We start from the raw sequence: 19,641 nt of genomic DNA on the forward strand, positions 1-19,641 counted from the left end.
AATCGTTCCTGTATCTCAGAGTTTGCAACAGGACACAAGACAGTCCTTTAAAAGGGTTCCTAGGAGATTAAATTGACCGATATTTTAAGGTAAGTGGAAATTATAGTTCTACGTATATGTATGATCTCTTCGTCTTTTGTCTTTTCTTCGGGTCTTGCCTAATTCAAGGGTAAATGGTCATTTTGTATGGCGCCAACTCTTAAATAGCAGCGATTACAAATGATTACAGTTTCATACAGCATCACAGTGCCAATACAGACACTGATCCTGTCGTAACCTAACCTAAGTCCTAACCGTTCGCTTGGAAACTTGTTAGAAACGGGGCGCTGTGTAGTGATTAAAAACTGCAAGCGAGAATGTTTGTGAGTGCTGCTGGCCGTGGGCGCCAGTAACCGCGGGAGCCAGTCTTCGCTATTCTTACAGAAGACAGGGTTGACAGAGAAAAGGAAGGTTGACTGACCTGACCTTCTCTGGAGTTATTACGGTTTTCTGCTCAGTATTTGTTCGGGTCACACGGGTTTTCTCCTGTAAACACACGTGGGCGCCGGGAGTCTCCAGGACTTGGCGCCACGACCGCAGGCCGGCCTGTGCGACTCCCGCGCCCGTCTGCACAAGGATCGCTCCCTGAAATCATTTACAAAGCTTGGAATTTCCCCGTTTGCAGTCGGAATGGCCTTCAGTGGTGCAGTTTCAAGGCTGTAAAGCTCCACACTGCAATACCCGCGGTCCAGTTTGCGTGATAAGCTGCTGTTTGGATTGGGTATTGATGATCTAGCACATTCGACAGCAGCCGCGCAGATCCTCCGGTAACTCTGGGTTTGTTGGGGTCTAAAGTCTTCAGACGCGATTTCTAACGAGGTTAGAGCCTGTGTGTCGTCGATACTGTAGTCTGTTTACGGCGATGCAGGGGCCGGACAAGGGCTAACGGGCCCTGGAGAGACTCTGGCGAGAGTCGTGTCACTCGGGCGAGTGAAATTGAACTGTGAAACCAGTTTCTTCGCCTGTGAACGTACGTTTCCCACGAGATTCAGGACCTTCAGTGAGAAAAAGGGAACAATAAAGATTAAGTTTCTTAAAGATATTTCAGACGCGGGAACCTATTGTTGTAGGAGTAAGACGCGCCACTGTTACGCCGTGACCTGGCGTCGAGCATGAATGACGTCAGTGTTGAGCAGAGGTTCCTGGGCCCGGTGAACCCCCACACCTGCTGGTTCTGATCCAGCCGAGCCCCTTCACTGACGTACTACTAATAAGATTATTTTGCCCTTGGTTTTTTCCCCCAGCTCTTAAACATGCTGGTGATTTAACTGTTGTATTTTGTAAAAACCCAATCTTGTGATTGGAAACAAAATGTAAATATTCAATTGAAGCACCTTCTTAGCTCAAGTAAGGCATCAGTGATCTAATGAAAGCTTGCTGTAAAGGTGCTAGCTTGTCACTTCCTGTCCTGGTTCTGCTCTGAAGACTCAATCCCGCGCTGAAGGCTGCTTCATCTCAGACCCGCTGTCTCTGTGTTGCAGATGCCCACCACCAGGTCTCGCAGCCAGCCCACGCTCCAGTACCCCCGCAGGAAGTCCTCCAGGGCAGCTGCGGCCAAGCCCCAGCCTGTCGCCCGAGCCGAGCCCCCGCCCAGCGGGGCTGTGCTGCCACTCAGCCCGAGGAAACGCCTGGGTAAGGTCCCCTCGATCGCCGCGTCTCCCGCTGTCGCCTGCGTGGGGCGCCAGGTCTCTGCTCTGCTCTGCACTGCCCAGCTGCAGGGTTAGTCAGAATCGCTCAAAGGCTGGGTTTAGCAGCCGGTGGTGTCGCTGTTAGTTCTTGTTAAAATGGAGCATGATTTACTTGCAACACCTTGAGAACTGTAGCCCCCATATATATCTTGCATGAATTCTGATTCTTTAGGGGCATGGTGTTGCAGTGGTCAGCACTGTTGCCTTACAGCGCTGGAGTAAGCACCCCGAGTTCAGTTGTGGTCCTGGGCTGCTGTCTGTGTGGAGTTTGTATGTTCTCCCCAAGTTTGCTCAGGTTTCCTTCTCCTAGAGTCCAGAGACATGCTGGGGGGTTAACTGGCTCCTGGGAGAATGTGCCCTGGGGTGTCTGTGTGCGTGTCTGTCCTCCAGCAGACTGGCTCCCCTGCCAGGGTGGGCCTTGTGCCTGTTGCTTTCTGGGACAGGCTCTGGCTGCCCTGGATTGGAAGAGCAAATGGATGGATTGATAGTCTGTTGAAAGTGCTTCTTGTTTGTAGCTGAATCGTCAGATTGAAGCTGAGCGACGGGTATTTTCAAACTTATTTTCCGACGGCAGGTGTTGCTTTGCTGCTGGGTGGCCCACTAGTGGGAAGCCGAAGGGTTTGGGCGGGTGCTGATGCTTTCTTTGGGGGGTCTTCCCTGTGCAGGAGCTGAAAATGGGTGCAACCTGCCCCCGGGGGTCCTGGGATCCCCCCCGAAGCAGAGCCGGCTGAGGGACCCCTCCCCCGCGCGCGGGTCGCGCAGGCTGAGCTTCGACGAGAACGTGCCGTGCCGGGACGCGCCCTCTCCGGTCAAGCCGGCTGCTCCCAGCTGCCCCGCTGAGGTGCCGAGCTCCCCGAAACTCGGGACCCCCCAGCGGGCCTGCACCACCCCGACAGCCAAGGGGTCCCCAGCGCGCTCCCCGTTCCGCTGCAGGCAGGAGACGCCGGGCAGCTCTCCCGCCGGAGCCCAGGGAGAGAGGCGCCCCCCCGTGGTGCGGCTCTTCGCCAACGACAGTGAGTTTCCTCCGCCCCCCCCTTTCCTCTCGCCGCCTCTCGGGGGTGCTGCCCGGGCTCACTGTCTGCCCCCCTCCTGCAGATTCCCGCTTCCAGCAGGTGAAGCAGGCTCTGCACACCTCCCTGCCGGAGAGGCTGCTGTCCCGGGACCGAGAGAGTGCCGTAATCCGCTCCTTCCTGTGCGAGAGGGTCAAAGGTCGGCGCCCGGGCAGCCTGTACATCTCCGGAGCTCCGGGCACAGGCAAGACGGCCTGCCTGACCCGCATCCTGCAGGACTGTCGGGTCAGTGGCTCGTGCTTCTCCTCCCCAGGGCCGGCTGGGGGGCTGAGGTCTTTCCTCTTCCTCCTTTTACTGCAGGGGTGTCAGACTCGCTTCCTGTGGCACCTCAGTGTCTCTGGTTTCTGTTCCAATCTGGGTCTGGATAACTGTTACTTGTGCCTTGGCTCAATTTTTTTTATTCTTTAAATCAGAGCCTTTATTGAAGTGAGTAATTAACTGTGAAAGACCTTAAGCGGCATCCTGTTCATGTGTAAGAAAATAAAGAGGTTAACTGCTTACTTGGAAGCTCACTCTGGAGGAAGTGTCTGCTGGTTCCTGGCCCTTGGATCTAGATTTTCTCTTGTTTCTCCATCGCCTGTTCCTCCGTCTGTGCTGACGGAGCTGTGAATCTCTCTCTCTCTGCAGGAGGAGCTGCAGGGCGCCCAGTGTGTTTTTATCAACTGCATGACTCTGCGCAGCTCTCAGGCCGTCTTCGCCCTGGTGGCCGAGCGGCTGGGGGCCGCGGGGGGCCAATCCCAGCCCAAGGACTCGGACAGGCGGCTGGAGAAGCTCGTCACCCGCCCCGGGCCCATGGTGTGAGTGTCTGCCTGCCGGCGCGCATACCTCCTGGCTGTGTGGGTGGCTGTGGTCCTGACCCTCCTCTGTCTCTCACCAGCCTGCTCGTTCTGGACGAGATGGACCAGCTGGACAGCAAGGCCCAGGATGTCCTCTACACCATCTTCGAGTGGCCCTGGCTGGCCAGCTCGCGCCTCTGTCTCATCGGTGAGCCTCGCGCCGCAGAGCCGTCGGGAGCAAGGGGTGCCTCCCCCTCTTCCGGACGAAGCTCAATCCTTTCTCCTCGTCCTCCCTGCAGGTATTGCCAATGCCCTGGACCTGACAGATCGTATCCTACCCAGACTCCAGTCTCGGCCTCACTGCCGCCCCCTGCTGCTCAACTTCCCTCCCTACAGCCGCCAGGAGCTGACCGCCATCGTGCAGGACAGGCTGGCTCAGGTAAGGCGCACCTGCGCCCCTCTTCTTTCTTCTCCAGCGCCCCGCTTCTCTCTCCTTCATCTTCCCCCTCTCCCTCGCTCAGGTGTCCGGGGAGCCTGTCCTGGACGGAGTGGCGGTGCAGTTCTGTGCCCGGAAGGTGTCGGCGGTGTCGGGAGACGCTCGCAAGGCTCTGGACATCTGCAGGTGAGCAAGCGGGCTGCGTCCCCAGTCGATCTCACGGGTCAGGCTGTTCATACGGACCTGGAACATCTGAGGTGTGTTGTAAACAGTATACCCAGCAGTAACTCAAGCTTACTCAAGGGCTGTTCATTGTTCAGTGCGCAGTGTGTGTTTTTCATAGACACCCTGATGCTTCAGGTAACACTAGGTCCGTGTGTAGATAATCCACAGTATTGCTTGGCTGGGACTTGCTCTGGGTGCTCGTTGTTAACTATAATCGGCCCAGTCGAGCCCCTGCTCTGACCCCTGACCCCTGTCTCTGTCCCCCCCCAGGAGAGCTGTGGAGATGGTGGAGTCGGACGTCCGAAGCCAGAAGGCGTCTGAATCGAAAGGTAGGATCAGAGCTGCCCCTCTGTCCTCAGGTTGGGCGTGGGTACATGGGATCGGGACGGCCTTGTTCAGTTTGGGACAGGAGTGGTGGCTCAGGATCTGAGCCTGTGGCTGGAAGGCTGCTGGTTCGTATCCCACAGCCGGCAGAGAAATCCTACTCCGTTGGGCCCCTGAGCAAGGCCTTAACCCCAACTGCTCCAGGGGTGCCGTATAAATGGCTGACCCTGCTCTCTGACCCCCAGCTTCTCTCCCTGTCTGTGTGTCTCATGGAGAGCAAGTTGGGGTCTGTTAAAAGAGGAATTCCTAATACAAGAAATTGTATAGGGTCAATAAAGTGACCTGATCTTCTCCTGAATGGAGAAATTCACCGTGGGAGCAGTATGAGATCATGGCGGGGCCTCAGACTCCCATTGCACAGCTGTCTGAGCCAGTCCAGGGTTTCCCTGCTGGTGAAGAGTTAATCAAACGTCAATCTTGCGCCCTCCCTGGGCCTCAGCCCTGCGCTGCGAGTGGGAGAGTGACGCGTGCTCGTGTGCGTCTCTTGCAGGCGCGCCGCGGGCCAGCCTGCCGCAGGTGTCCCGGGTGCTGTCGGAGGTGTACGGGGAGCGCATGGCGGGGGGCGAGGCGGAGTGCTTCCCCCTGCAGCAGAAGCTGCTGGTGTGTGCCCTGCTGCTGCAGAGCCAGCACGGCAAGAGCAGGGAGCTCCCGCTGGGCAAGGTGGGCACGGCCGGGCAATCCGAAACGACACGCACGGGACTGTTGCATGACTGTTTCATTTATTCATTTATACTTCAGCATTTCATACGAGTTAATACAGCATACTACTGGAACGGCTGTTGGGTTTGGACGTTAATGGGAAGCTTGTAAAACTGATCGCCCACAGCAGGTTCTTACGAGCAGTGAAATTTGTTTTAATACCCGAGTTCCCCGGGCTGTGTTTTGTCACCTTTACCATTTTCTGCCTATACAAATGAAAAGAAAATGCAGGGGACTTCTGTTAATCTATTGCTCAGATGATAGGGCCCTCGTAAGTTAATTTCCTGGGGATGATGGCGAAGGGGTGGGACAGATGAGTAAACTGGGAAGGTGGTGTGAGTTGAGCTTCATATTAATGCAGATGACACCAAAGAACTGGATACTTGTGATAGTAAAATGTTAGATTTCAACCTCTCCCTCTTATTAATCAGCCTGTGGAGGTTGATCAGTGTTTCAAGCACCTAGGAAAATTGATAGATGATCATTTAAACTTCACAGAGAATGCCAATGGCATTTTTAAGAAGGCTAGTTTTTGTCTGGGAGGTTAAGACGACTTGGAGGGAGGCTATACAGGAAGGGGAGCCAGGGCCACTGGAACACAAACTTTGTAAAAGATTTTACAGGATGTCAGTAGAAAGCATCCTCACATTTGGTATCGCGGTGTGGTCTGGTAGCCGGAGTATTAATAAAGGGAAACTGGCCAGAATTGTTCATATTGCCAGTAAAATAATTGGTTGACCACAGAAATGGCTTTAAGAGCTGTACTATACCGCAGTTCAAAAGAGAGCTCAGCTGGTCTTTGAAAGGGGAATGAAGAAGGTGGGAGGGGTTGTCAAACTGCTTCCTTCAGGGAAGAGGTTTGGAATTTCTATGCCTGTGTGGGGGGGAAAAAGTGTCTGTTTCCTGTATGAAGCTATCAGATTATGTAGTGTAAGACAGGCAGAGTGAGATGTGTGTATATTGTTGCATGTCTGGGACTATTGTGTGTTTTGAGTGGTGTTTTTGTAGTTGTGTATGGGGAGGCCAAAGACACACTTCCACCCATTCGGATGGACATTGAAGTTAGATCTTAAACCAAAAGCAGGACGAGCCCTGTGGCTGGCCTCGGCCCCAGGCCTGTGTGCCCACAGTAACGCCCCTCTCCCTCCCGCTCCGCAGCTCCACGAGGTGTACAGCCGCCTGTGCCGCCAGCGGCAGGTGAGCGCGGTGGCGTCCGGCGAGTGTCTGTCTCTCTGCACGCTGCTGGAGAGCCGGGGGGTGTTCGGGCTCAAGAAGGCCAAGGAGGCGCGGCTCACCAAGGTACTGCGGGCGCCGGGGGCGGGGGGGGGCGAGGTCCGTCATCGCGCGTGTTCCAGCATCGTCCCAACCGCCTCGTCTCTGTCCTCCTCCTGCAGGTGAGCCTGAAGATGCAGGAGAAGGACGTGGAACACGCCCTGAAGGACAAGGCCCTCCTGGGCAGCATCCTGGCGGCCGGCCTGCCCTGAGGCGGCTCCTCGTTGGCCTCCGTGTACGGGAACGTTTTTAAAACCAGACTTTTTGCTGGGGAGATTCCAGACGGGCTCCTTGTCCTCTGTGAGGGCTTCAGCAGTGGCGGGTCAGCTGCTCTGGGGGCTGGGAGGTCAGCCTCAGGCCCCTGGGAGTGTCGTCACTCCTGCAGGGTCCAGCACCTTAGCGTCTCCACCCGGTGAAGACAAAGGACTGATCACCTGGTTTTTAATCCACAGAACTCTGCGCAGTATTTATCTTTTTAAATCTTTTATTGTGTTTTAAGTTTTTATGCAGCACTTAGTGAGAAGTGCAAAAGTTGTATAGGCATGGTCTTGTAGCTTTTAGAACTCGTTTATTTTTTTAAAAAGTTTTCTGAATGCTACAGTATGCACCCGTTAAGGGTTTTCCATGTTGATGGCTTTATTTTTTTTAAATAAATGTACATTGTTCTTTTGACACCCAGCCTGTGTCCTTCTCCTTGAAGGGGTCAGTGTGTTTTAGAGCACAGCCTAGTAGGGCTGTATGGTAGATTATGAATTATGAATCAGATTGCAGCCAAAACATGAATAAATACTCAAATATTTTTATAGAGGTGCACAAATGTTCAGGATACCTTTTCTTTCCAAGTGTATCGGTCACCCAGGCCCCTGGGCTGTTTACTGGTTTGTGAGGGATGCCCCCCACCAAGAGCAAGCCCATACCATCGGACACTTCTCTTGCCTGCACAGACCCCCCCTCAACCCCCCACCACCTCCGTTAATCGGTTCTCTCCCCCCTGCCTGGGGGTCCTGTGGTCCCGTCGCTGGCTCACAGCCAGAGGTTAAGACAAAGCAGCTTATGCCCGACTCCTCAGTAATGAATCTTCTTACTGGATGATTTTTCTATGAAGGGAGTTTACTTCCCATTATAGAAGAAAGTACCAAGTGTTTTTGCTTGCATGCAAGATCTTTTGGAATATGTTCAAATGAATGTTACTTAAAGTGACACATTGGTATTTGAGTTAAATAAAACATTGAATGTTTTTCTAGTTTGTATTAATTCAGCTGCACTCCAGCTGCTCAAAAGCATCTGTTTCATTTCTGTAAGTGCCTATCTGGTCCTGCAGATGATAAACTACTCCGCTACAAATTGCACAAACAGCCACATGTATGGGGGACAGAGGGACAGAGACCCAGCTGTGCAATGTTTAATGTCCTGGTGCCACCAGCCTTCAGCATCACTCTCTGTTACTCGTTTTGGCCAGCAGGGGGCCGGTCCAAGATGTTCCAGGCTTCCAAGCACAACTCCTGTAGTCGGTAACCTTTTTATTTAATCCTTTATCTATCTCATGCGGGTTTCAACGGGAACCTTTCTCTCTTTTGTTGTCAGGATGTGAAGGAGCAGCTTTGCTCTCATCCTGTACAGTAATTCGTGTCAAGAAATAAAGGGCTTGATCGCTTTAAACAGCTTTGGCTCAGCCCCTGCGGTTATGGATGTATCCCAGTTCAAGGAACTGCCTGATATAAACAGCAAGAGACAAAGGGCTTTGAGTTATGTAACCGGCCTCTGGGTCTATGGGTCACTATGAAGGCCAAATCCAAACCTTTAAACTGAGTCTGTTCCTCTTGATCCGCAGACCTTTCCTCCCACGTTTGTTGAAGAAATCCAAAAAGGGTGAGTGGTTGGGTTTGAAGTTGAGTAGCACCTATGCCTACTTCTTGGACAGAAAGCACAGGTGGGCACAGAGGGTGCATACAGATCTGCAGCACGGGCTGGTGCCACTCTTCTTTGACCAGCTTGGGCACTGGCACCGCTGTCGCAGCGAGAGCCCAAAGCTGCGGCCCCACTAGATTAGGGCAAAGCTGACCTGCAGACCCCTTGGTTAATGAATGCTGACAGTTTCTCACAATTCCATTATGGGATTTGCTTCTGGATTATTGCTTCTGTAATCCAGTCAATTTCCCAGCCGGAGACGCTGCAGGGTGGGTCTTCTCCGCCAAGGTCCCCTTGCTGGTCCGGGTGGTGTAGTGAAGCCCGAGACGGCATATCTCCACGCAGTCCTGCGCAAACAGGCAGAGCTCCCAGGGAGGAAGGATGAGCAAGGTCTGATCCAGTTCCCGATCCAGCCTGTGCCTTCTTCATGTTTCCTGATCTGGTGCACGAAGGGGGAACTCGCAAGAGGTTCTGAAAAATATGAATCATTTTATATCCTTGGTCACTAGGGAGCAGCATTTGCATTCTTTTGCATAGTGTGGCGTTGTGTTTCCCCAACACTGGTAGCTTGTTTCTGCATGCTGAACTGCAGCACTAATGCATTATTTGTGTGCAATTCAACTCTGGGTCCTAAATGAGTGATGCGGTATTAGAACTGGCTTTATCAGCACTGGCAGTGATATACAAGCCAGAGAACACAAATGGAAATGACGTGGAAGTGCTTTCAAAATGGAGAAAATGAGACAAGGTTCTATGCTTAGAGCTGTGGGAGTGTGGAACTAGCTGCCGTGCCTGGCCCCCGTTTCTTTCAAGAAACAGCTTAATGAAATCATCGGACCAATTAGGGACCAACTAACAAAATGAGTTTGAGGGGACAAACGGCTCCTCTCATTTGAAACTGTTCTCATGTCTTTATGGATGCACTGAAAACTCATAACTCCCAAATCACAGGCTGATCTCTAGCACTGATGAGCTCTAGCACTGACGAGCAGACACTACTCCCAGAGCACAGCTGAGCTCTTGCACTGACGAGCAGATCCCAAGCACAGAGCACAGCTGAGCTCTTGCACTGAGATTTCCAAATGCTGCAGATATCTTGCTTGTTACCTTGGATGCAGAAAACACTATTTTCTTTTTTGCACCTTTTGTCCAACATACTCTGCTCCTAAAACCCATTATGGGCATTATTATAGCCGAACCGTTAAGCAGTGGAAAAACTGTTTCCTATCATAGTGTGGGTATTACTTTTAAATTTGTATATTCAAAGCTTGGGTGAAGAAAAGATCCCTAATCCAAAACTGGAGACAGTACTTACCATAGCCTGCAGCAAGCAATGTAGCATGAGTATCCCTTTATGTGAAAAAGTAGGGTGCACATGATAAATAATTCCAACCTAAGAATGAAATCTATCATAGCAGTGCTACAGCAGCAGTGTATTAACCTCTGCCTGGGTGTTCCTCTTCCTGGGCCGGGGGCTTCAGTTGTTAAAAACCCCCATTACCACTTCCTGAAAACAAAACAAAAAACCTTTAGAGGTGTAAACAGCTTGAAGTTTAAAACACAACCCTAAGGCTAAAACAATACCTAACCCTATGAAAAATGTGGTTATATAATATTAAAAGTTTATTATATAATTTATTTGATTATTTAAATAATGATGTGGCCAGCACAGGGGTGCAGTTGTTAGCACTGCGGCCTCACAGCACTGGGGCCCTGGGTTCAGTTCCTGGGGTCCCTGTGTGGAGTTTGTGTTCTGCTTGTGTTCAAGTGGGTGTTCTCCCACAGCACAAAGACATGCTGGCAGGTTGACTGGCTCCTGGTTTGAGTGTGTCTCTGTGAGGAACTGGTGTCCCATCCAGGGTGTACCCCGCCTTGCACCCCTTTGCCTGCTGAGACAGGCTCTGGCTCCTCCGTCACCCTGAATCGGGTAAAGCATTAGAAAATGGATGGATGATTTATAAAATCAGCTGAATGGTCTGTGCAGCTCTCGTCAATGCTTTTTTTAAGGTCTGAAAACCTACAAATAAACCTTGAGAAATGACAATAATTATAGTAATATTACTTTTAGTTACAAATTCACAAAACCTTCATAAATGAGCAGAAAACTCATCGACAGAATTAAATTAATCATAAGGACAGCTGGGCTTTCGGGTGCTGCTGTGGTATTGTCCCTGTTAGAGCGCGCGCTTCATTTAAACTGACAATGAAACGTACTCGGCCCCCCTGCTTTAAGTTGATAAAAACTGTCCAGGAAATGTCAAAGAAATCTGTGTCTGTGAAGAGGCACGATGCACACAGACTCAGAAAGCCACAGACGGCTTCCTGCTGTGAGGCAGTTGAGCCCCTTTGCCGAGAACAGGTGATGTAATCAGGGGAAAACGACAGGCCGCAGCCCCTGTGCCCAGCTCTCCTGCAGCCCGGCACTGCACTCTCTGAGGCTGGGGTCTGCGCCAGGAGGGCAGCTGTGCAGTGTTTTACAGCCAGAGCCGCTCTCCGGGCAGAAGAGCAGCAGAGACAAGCAGGGGCAGCGCTCTCCCTCGCCGGGGCCAGCCCTGAACCAGCCCAGTAGCCATGTACATAACATGGAGGAAAAGACATTTCAATAGGGGAAAAATATAAAACAACAGAACTCCTGCTTCCTCTTAATACTGTTATCCTACATAACAGCCCCTTGTTGTTCTAGTTCTTTGGAAAGGGTGCTGTATTAGTGCCCAGCTGTTCTGTTTTATCACCAGGCTCAGGGCCTGGCCGGGGTCCGCCGGTGTGTGGGCAGTGGTCTGAAGACATGCCTGGGCCCAGCAGGGTGACCATGGGCGGGGGGAGTGGGGGGATAAGGATCTGTGTATCCCTCTCACAATAAGCTCCCTATATAGTCTAATAGAGATTAGGCATGTAAGTCAGACTGATCATACACGCTTGGGTGGGGGGGCTGTGTTTTAATTCATAATGACCCCATGGGTCAAACTCAGGCACGCCAAGACCATTAAGCAAAGGGGAGCTGGACTGTTTCGCAGAAGGTATTAATAGATGCGTCATGCCATTTTGTGCAAGGTATGCAATCCGTCCAGGGTGACGGTGGGGAGGGGGAGTCTGACCCTGTATTACTGTCCTCCAGCCAAGCAGCTGCACAGCTGTAATTGGATTGAGAGCAAAAGAAGATCAACTCAGAGGACACAGGGTGATCTCACACTGGTGGGACTGCTGCTGTTTTTAAGATCAACATCATGAAAGGATTAGCAGATGAAGAGCTGGACACAGACACATTTATTTGACGTGTCAAATAATAATATTTTTATAAGTACTTTATTTTCCATTCACAAACACGTATGAATAGCTTATCTTTTTTTTTAATTACTTGCTGTCAGTGCTCAGCCCAGCACTGTTCTCTCCACTCTCTTAGACTGCCCAGCTGAGCTGGCGTCACACAGAAATGGGGTCACACATCCTCCCTGTGCGCCCCCAAACAGAACCGCTCTGACTCATCGGCCTCTGGGGCATGGCTCCGACAGCAACCGGTTTCCCGGCTCACATTCACCATAGACTCCCCTGTCTTTTAAAAGACTCTCAACCTGTGCCCAAACCTCAGACCACATCCTACATCTGAACAGGTCACGCTCCACTGTGAAAATGACTGACAGCCGTGTAGGCGCTGGGTGCACAGTAATTTTCAAGGAAAGCTTTTACAATCTATGCCTCTGGTTGCAGCGCGACTATTTTCTGTGGTCCCCAATTGCTGAAGCTGGCACAGTTGGGCTATGACCTCTGACCCCTGACCCCGGTGTGGGGAGTGCAGGCCTTGATCACATCCCCTGCTGTGACCCCGATCACCCCACAAGGAGCCCAAACATATACATTTTGAACCTTCTTAAAAACAGTGTACCAAACACATTTCAGCTTCCATCTTCCCCAATGTTAACATCACTGAAGACAAAAGGCTTTTATGTCAAGCGATTTCCTTTCAGTTTTGGGTTTCGTCATATTAAGACTCTGGTTCCCTTGTGTGAATGAGTCTGGGCTGGATCAGAGGAGGGTTCACTAACAGGCTCTTCCCCTGGGGCTGAAGCAGATGATAACATTGACTATATTACCTAATAAGTTTGGATGGTTTTCAAACACTTAAATGTAACAAATATAGTGGTATTTAAAATACCTGCTACATCAGCAGCAGATACAGTAGCTAATGTTCATACTTACAAAGCTCTGACTGAGCACACTATGGGCACGAGGAGCTGAATTCCCCATCCAGGTATCACTGTATTCATTAACTGCACCTCAGCATCACACTTCTCCACTAAAAAACAATTCATATCCACCCCAGACTGCAGGTCTTAAAAATTTGATAGTTTGCCTTCAACATTTATTTGGAGATGAAATCTACTTGTCTTTCACTGTGAACAACAGACTTGTACACGTGCTCAGCCTTGCTGCTCTGGGGGTCTGAAAGTCTCCGCATTTCCACTGACAGCAGTGCTCGGACGGACAAGCCCCACTGGATGAGCGAACCAAGGGCAGTGAGGGCTTCTGTTCGTGTCACTTAAATAACTGAGGTGAATATACGTGTGCAAACAGGCCACAAGAGGTGCTGCTGGCCGGTGATGCGCCTGGTGTTTCAAATAATAATAATAACTGCTTACACTTATATAGCGCTTTTCTGGACACTCCACTCAAAGCGCTTTACAGGTCATGGGGATCCCCTCCACCACCACCAATGTGCAGCCCCACCTGGATGATGTGACGGCAGCCATAGTGCGCCAGAACGCTCACCACACACCAGCTCTCAGTGAGGAGGAGAGCAGAGTGATGAAGCCAGTTCAGAGATGGGGATTATTAGGAGGCCATGATTGGTAAGGGCCAATGGGAAATTTGGCCAGGACACCGGGGTTACACTCCTACTCTTTTCAAGAAATGCCCTGGGAATTTTAATGACCACAGAGAGTCAGGACCTCGGTTTTACATCTCACCAAAAGGACGGCGCCAGTTTACAGTATAGTGTCCCCGTCACTATACTGGGGCATTAGGACCCACATAGACTGCAGGATGAGCGCCCCCTGCTGGCCCCACTAACACCTCTTCCAGCAGCAACCTTAGTTTTTCCCAGGAGGTCTCCCATCCAGGTACTGACCAGGCTCACACCTGCTGAGCTTCAGTGGGCTGCTGGCGATATCTGGCGAAATATTCTGCATTGCCACCAGAAATACGATGAAGACTGGAAGAGGAAGAAAGGCAGCCACTGCCTTTCTATTTCCACCTGTTCATTGGCTGGAGGAGAGCAACAATGTGCACGCAGGTAACCTGACTCGATTCAGCCTAACAGGGAGGGGAGGAGCTCAATATCTATCTCACTGCTCTTTTTCTATTTTTCACAGCATGAAACCACCCCCAGAGGGCACTTAAAAGAGGGCATCATAAGTAAAAAAACACAATATGATAAGCATGGACATTTTAAATTGACTGATTTTGGTCAAGTAGGCCATGTTTACCCAGCCTACAAAACTCTGGGTGACCAGTAGCAGTAGGCGTCTCTATTTCATTCACACTTCTGCTCTCCTACCATCTCTGGGAAGCACAGCGGTGTCAATGGTCACTCCTCCAAGATAAGCCAGAATCCAGGAAGCTAATCCCTGTCTGAAGCCTTTAAAACACAGAGAGCAGGACAGGTGCGCTTTACAGCACAGCTTGCATCCCAGTCGAGTTCAGCTATGTACTCCCGGGCCCAAGACGCAGCAGAGATGGCCCAGAGCGTGGTTCTGATTACAGGCTGCTCCTCGGGGATCGGACTGGCCATGGCTGTCAAACTGGCCAAGGACCCCCAGCAACGTTTCAAAGGTAATTACTGACGCCTTGCTGTTACTTTATCTCAACTGAGTTCACAAATGTGAGACCAATGTTCTTCATTTTTACATACCTTTCCTGGACAATTTAATTCATAGTTTCTATTTTACACAAATTTATTTTTCAGTTTTTTGTGTTTTTTAGGTTTTCTGGGATATGTGTGTTTCTAATGCTTACTACACCACTGGTATTTCAGACCAGAAGATTCAGTCAAGAGTGCAGATCTCATTCAGTTCACAAGTCGGCATACAGACAACATACAGACAATACAGACATTAAGTACCAAACAGAAAACGGGGTGAATGGCCTCCTCTTATTTCTAACCTTCCTTATATTCTTATAAAATTATTATTCACGTACATCCATCCATGTGCAGAAACTGCTTTATCCTTAGAAGATAGGATGTGAAATGTATTGCAGGGTATCAACGCAGGTAACAACTTTATTATAGACGACTGTAAACAAAGCATGTGAGGAAACAAAACTGTAAGGTGATGCTATAAATCCCAGCTTTGTTCAACATTTAGTGGTTTGGTCCTGTACTGCATTCTACTGTACACTGGATGCAAGACAGACGCCTACAGAAAGTCCAGCAGAGTGATTTTACAGTATGCTTTAGTTACTACAGCCACGCACACTGACAAGTTCTTCATTCATCATTATTCATTATTGTTGAGTCTTTATTTCTGAGCTCTGGATACTGAACTCTACCCAGACCACTGGCTCACACTGATTGCTGCTGCTGTTCTGTGTTTATGTTTTTGGTGATTCCTTTAATGTCTTTGTATTGGAGCGTACCTGCAAATAAGCATTTCACTGCAGGTGTGCATATGACAATAAACTGAAATGAACTGAGAATAAGGAACACATTCCTTAGGTCATGGTGAGAGCTGTTAGCCATGTGAGACAAAAAGCCCTACCAGTTTAAAACAAGCATGCAGACTTAAATATACAATATTTACAAGTGTTCATTTAAAATGTACGTACAGTGCCCCCCAAAAGTATTGGAACAAGAGTTCAAATTAGCTGTATACTCAGGACATTTGGAGTTAAAGTCACAAGATGAATACGAGACAAAAGCAGAGAATATCCCATTTTACCTATGGGTATTTTTATGCATAAATGTTTTACCATCATACAAAAACAGCACTTTTCTTGTTCAACACCCCACATTTTAGATGAGCATACGTATTGGGTCGAATGGGTTTACAGTTATTTCTAACTGCCCAGGTGTTACAAGTTGCATACATTTCACACACATAAAAGAGCTGTGGAGGTCTAGGCATGGTTGAGGTCTTTGGAACTGCTTCTGAAGTCTTTCCGTTGAAATACGAAGACCATGACAGAAAAGAAAGCCATTTTGAAAATGAGAGGAAAGAAAATGACGGGCATCAGAGAAATTGGTAAGGCACTGCAAATTCAACAATCTGGAATGTTCTTAAGAAAAAGGAAACAACTGGAGGAGACAAGAACAGGCAGAGAACAGGGCGTCCAAAAAAGACAAATGCAGTGGGTGGCAGAAAGATATTTGTGAGTGTAAAGAAGAACCCTAAAATTACTGTTAGTGAAATCCAAAATAATCTCCAGTGTGGGGGTGCAAATCTCGAGTACCACAGTCCGCAGAAGATTTCACCAAGAAAAATTCAGGGGCTGTACTGCAATGTGTGAGCCCCTCAACAGCAGCAAGAACAGAAGAGCTCAACTGGAACTTGAAAAAAATACCAAGATGAGCAACAAGAGTTCTGCAACTAGGTTTTAAGTGACCGAAATGATCACCTATCAAAGTGATAGAAAGGCGAAAGTGTGGAGAAAAACTGGACAATGACCATAAGCATCCCCCTTCTTCAGTGAAGCATAGTGGAGGGAGTATCATGGCTCGGACATGTGTGGCCGCTTCCGGACCAGGCTCAATGGTCTTTATTGATGACTTAACTCAGTGGTTCTCAAACTTTTTGGACCAATAATCAAACTGAAGCATCCAAGTACCACCTACAAGTCATCTTCTCATAGGAACTCCAGAAGATCTCAATGACCAACATGAGGGCGCGTGCACGCACACACTCACATACACATATAATAAATATGATGATAATAAACTGTATTTGATATAGCGCCTTTAAAAAGGGGGCTTCTCAAAGCGCTTTACAGACAACAGGAACAACAACAATTAAAAATAAACAATAAAAAAGCACCATTTCAGTGAGAGGGGTGAGCCTGTTTAGTCGAGCAAAGCAGATGTGAATTCACTGGTCGAGCCTTGATACAATTCACAACAGAGTCGAACAGATTTTTAATCGTCAGGCACCAAGGCATCGTGGTGGATGCTGCAGGGCGTCCGCTTTATATCTGGAGCAACCTCTCTAATTCGTGCAACTACACCGCTGTGTCGGCTTGTCATCGCTCTAGCACCGTCGGTACAAACTCCGACCCGTTTTATCCCGTCGATGCCATTCTCTTCGATACATTCATTCAGAAGCTGAAGTATGTGCTCTCCTGTTGGTGGCGGGTTACAGAACAGAAAGTCCTCATGGGACGTGCCCTCAAACTCTTATCTAACGTAAACGAGCAAACCGGCCAAATCAAAGGCATCTACAGACTCATCTAATTGCTGTGAAAAGCATCTGCTCATCTTAACGCGCTCTATCAGCGTACTTTTGACATCATCCAACATATCAATAATTCTACGAGTGACTGTGTGTTTCGGAGGGGGCAGCAGGTCGAGCTGTTTAGCAGCCTTTACTCCACACATAATACGTGTCAGCTCTTTTGCCAACGGTAAACAAAGTTCTTTAAAAATAGCGTGGGGCTTACCTGCTTTAGCAATCCGCAAGCTTGCATTTTTCCCCATTTCCGTTTCCGGAGTCCGTCTCAGAAGTTAAAATAAGTTTTTTTTTTCATGCGCATGGGAGCGAAACACAGAGACACTCGGTGTATTTTTCTCAAATTAACGTAGAACAGTTCTTAAATATTTTTCTGTTAGCTATCACGCTTTCCTGTGCTCACAGGATTACCAGCGCTCGCAGAACGCATTTCTATGCTTTCCTGTGTTTACAACATTGACATTGTTCCAAAATCACGCACATTCTCCTACCTCAGTATTTGCTGGAGAGAACTTTTTTCAAATTCAATTGGTCACTTGCGTGTGTAGCACGCATTCCTATAGAATGGTATATAATTACATTGTAGCTCTGTGTCGTAGTACATAGGCTGCGCATTCGACACAAGCTAATTTTATTAAAATAAAAAATATGAAAACCCGTCCCAATTTTTCAGTGCACACAACAAAGTTCCAGGGTCATATGGCGCACCGCCTGGCGGCGCTCCGTAGTTTGAGAACCACTGACTTAACTGAAGATGGAAGCAGTAGGATGAATTCAGATACAAACAGATCTTGTCAGCAAATATAAGGGAAAAAAAGGCACAAGACTTATTGGGAGCTCATTAAGCAGCAGGCCAATGTCCCGAAACATACTGTACACTAAACACAGGAGTTCATCAGACAGAATAAGTGAAACAATTCCAAGTCAATCACCAGATCTGAATCCTATTGAGCATGCATTTCATTTGTTCAATAGGAGAATGAAGACAGAGAGCCCGACCAACAAGCAAAAACTTTTGGAGTCAAGAGTCTGGTGATATCGATGGGACAGAGACTTGATGCAATTATTGCAAGCAAGGGATCTGCTCCAAAATACTGACTTTTTCACTTCTTTACTTTGCTTTAAGTTATGGTCACCTCAATTGGGGGGGGGGGGGGGGACTGAACACAACAAATTCTTTGGTTGAAAAATGATTAATCCAGTTTGCAAAATATATCCTAAAAATAAAAGGTGACCTTCCGAACTCTGACTCAGAATAATTTGTTTCATGTGCGCCAATATTAAGGTTTTTGTCACAATACTTTTAGAGGGCACTGTACAGTTTGTCAGTTTTGATTGGTGATTAAATCTACTGTTAATTATGTCCCCCCTCCTTGATGCACCCCTGTCGATAAATCATATTACGACAACATTGGATTCGGGATTCAGGTGAGTATGTTTTTTGTGTGTGTGTCTTGTTAGAGAGCAGGACAGGTGTGCTTTACAGGTGTGGAGTTCAGCTGTGTGCTCCTGGGCCCAAGACTCAGAACCTAGACTCAGCAGAAGGTACTTGTGACTCGCTGTACTGCACTCAGTACCTTTCAGATTCTCACGCATGAAGGAGACAGGCCCAAGTCTTCATTGTCACCACACAGGAGCCACATACTGTACATGCTGTAAGAAAAAAAAAGATGAGCTGTAACTCATTTCTCATCAACATTACATCACAGAGTGCAGTCTGATGCACTGCGATCAGTGAAAACCATTAAAAAACATCGTAGAACACACTCCCTTCTCTTTTGCCTTTTCAGAGCAGTGAAAGGGACCTTTGATCTTGCCTTGGCACGTGAAAGAACGTGCTGATGATACAAACTGCATGATAGTTGTCACACATGCCTATGCACAGTTTCGGCCTGTTTAAACGTCAGCCTCTTGCCATCCGAGCGTATGCGTCAGGCCCTGCACGGTGCTCGGGGGTGACGGCTGGCATGCACATGAGAGCTGCTTCGCTGCGGGGCGCTGTGCTGAGCAAGCAGAATCTGTGTCGGAGCTGCTCAATTTTAAATGGCAGGGCGGTCTGACGAAACACCTTCGGTGAGTGTGTGTGCAGCGGAGAGAACAACTAGCAGCTTGACACAGAGAGGGCAGCACCGCGTTCTGTGTCAGGGAAAGGAAGTCAAGAGTCTGACACATTCTGACCACACAGCACAGCACTCAGCCTTCGCATTTATCGCAGAACATGGAAATGATAAATTGACAGTCATCTCAAAAGAAAAAGACCTCTGTCTGTACTCTTATCTTTGAATTATGAATGCAAAATGTACATGGACTTGCTGACTCAAACCCCTCCTCTTTGCTCACTCTGTGGTTTGTGGTGTTCCCTTACCTTGTGTGCTCCGTGTCTGAACGGCCTCCCTTGCTTCGTGTCCTGCGTGTGTCCTGCGTGTGTCCTGCTCGTGTCCTGCGTGTGTCCTGCGTGTGTCCTGCTTGTGTCCTGCGTGTGAACTGTGGGTGTCCTGCTCGTGTCCTGCGTGTGTCCTGCGTGTGTCCTGCTCGTGTCCTGTGTGTGAACTGTGGGTGTCCTGCGTGTGTCCTGCTCGTGTCCTGCGTGTGAACTGTGGGTGTCCTGCGTGTGTCCTGCTCGTGTCCTGCGTGTGATTTGTGGGTGTCCTGCTCGTGTCCTGCGTGTGAACTGTGGGTGTCCTGTGTGTGTCCCGCTCGTGTCCTGCGTGT

At 49.1% G+C, this 19,641-nt stretch overlaps 2 protein-coding genes and 1 long non-coding RNA gene across 5 annotated transcripts in view; 2 read left to right on the top strand and 1 right to left on the bottom strand.

The window, feature by feature from the left end:
* Window positions 1-7,267, top strand: cdc6 (cell division cycle 6 homolog (S. cerevisiae)). The gene is made up of 12 exons (XM_015362337.2): window positions 1-89; window positions 1,521-1,671; window positions 2,393-2,740; window positions 2,823-3,022; window positions 3,425-3,594; window positions 3,675-3,781; window positions 3,873-4,012; window positions 4,095-4,195; window positions 4,505-4,563; window positions 5,109-5,278; window positions 6,476-6,616; window positions 6,712-7,267. Exons 2-12 carry the CDS (start codon window positions 1,521-1,523, stop codon window positions 6,799-6,801), a joined length of 1,677 nt encoding a protein of 558 aa, XP_015217823.1. The 5' UTR covers window positions 1-89; the 3' UTR covers window positions 6,802-7,267.
* Window positions 5,321-19,641, bottom strand: part of LOC107079308 (uncharacterized) — a 14,588-nt gene continuing 267 nt past the window's right edge. Inside the window, exons 2-4 of one of the 2 annotated variants that reach the window (XR_001480256.2) lie at window positions 18,507-18,582; window positions 9,813-10,004; window positions 5,321-8,968 (exon numbers count right to left, since the gene is read on the bottom strand). This is a non-coding gene — a long non-coding RNA (uncharacterized lncRNA). Of the gene's footprint in view, window positions 8,969-9,812; window positions 10,005-17,140; window positions 17,909-18,506; window positions 18,583-19,641 lie in introns of those variants that run through there. The other variant, XR_001480257.2, reaches the window with a different exon arrangement.
* Window positions 14,133-19,641, top strand: part of LOC102693448 (retinol dehydrogenase 8-like) — a 15,540-nt gene continuing 10,031 nt past the window's right edge. Inside the window, exon 1 of one of the 2 annotated variants that reach the window (XR_011183915.1) lies at window positions 14,133-14,323. Coding sequence is in view for 1 of the 2 variants with exons in the window: in XM_006638366.3 (XP_006638429.2) it covers window positions 14,197-14,323 (127 nt within the window). In the remaining variant the exon portion in view is untranslated. The remainder of the gene's footprint in view (window positions 14,324-19,641) is intronic. The other variant, XM_006638366.3, reaches the window with a different exon arrangement.

The sequence above is a fragment of the Lepisosteus oculatus genome, chromosome 28, assembly GCF_040954835.1.
Source record: "Lepisosteus oculatus isolate fLepOcu1 chromosome 28, fLepOcu1.hap2, whole genome shotgun sequence".
Lineage (NCBI taxonomy): Eukaryota > Metazoa > Chordata > Actinopteri > Semionotiformes > Lepisosteidae > Lepisosteus > Lepisosteus oculatus.

What these genes read in the sequence shown, in the direction of transcription:
- cdc6 (XM_015362337.2), top strand. Translation starts at nt 1,521, where the DNA reads ATGCCCACCACCAGGTCTCGCAGCCAGCCCACGCTCCAGTACCCCCGC. An exon ending in CAGCCCGAGGAAACGCCTGG is followed by an intron (nt 1,672 to 2,392) that starts GTAAGGTCCCCT and finishes TTCCCTGTGCAG; the next exon opens with GAGCTGAAAATGGGTGCAAC. An exon ending in GCATCCTGCAGGACTGTCGG is followed by an intron (nt 3,023 to 3,424) that starts GTCAGTGGCTCG and finishes CTCTCTCTGCAG; the next exon opens with GAGGAGCTGCAGGGCGCCCA.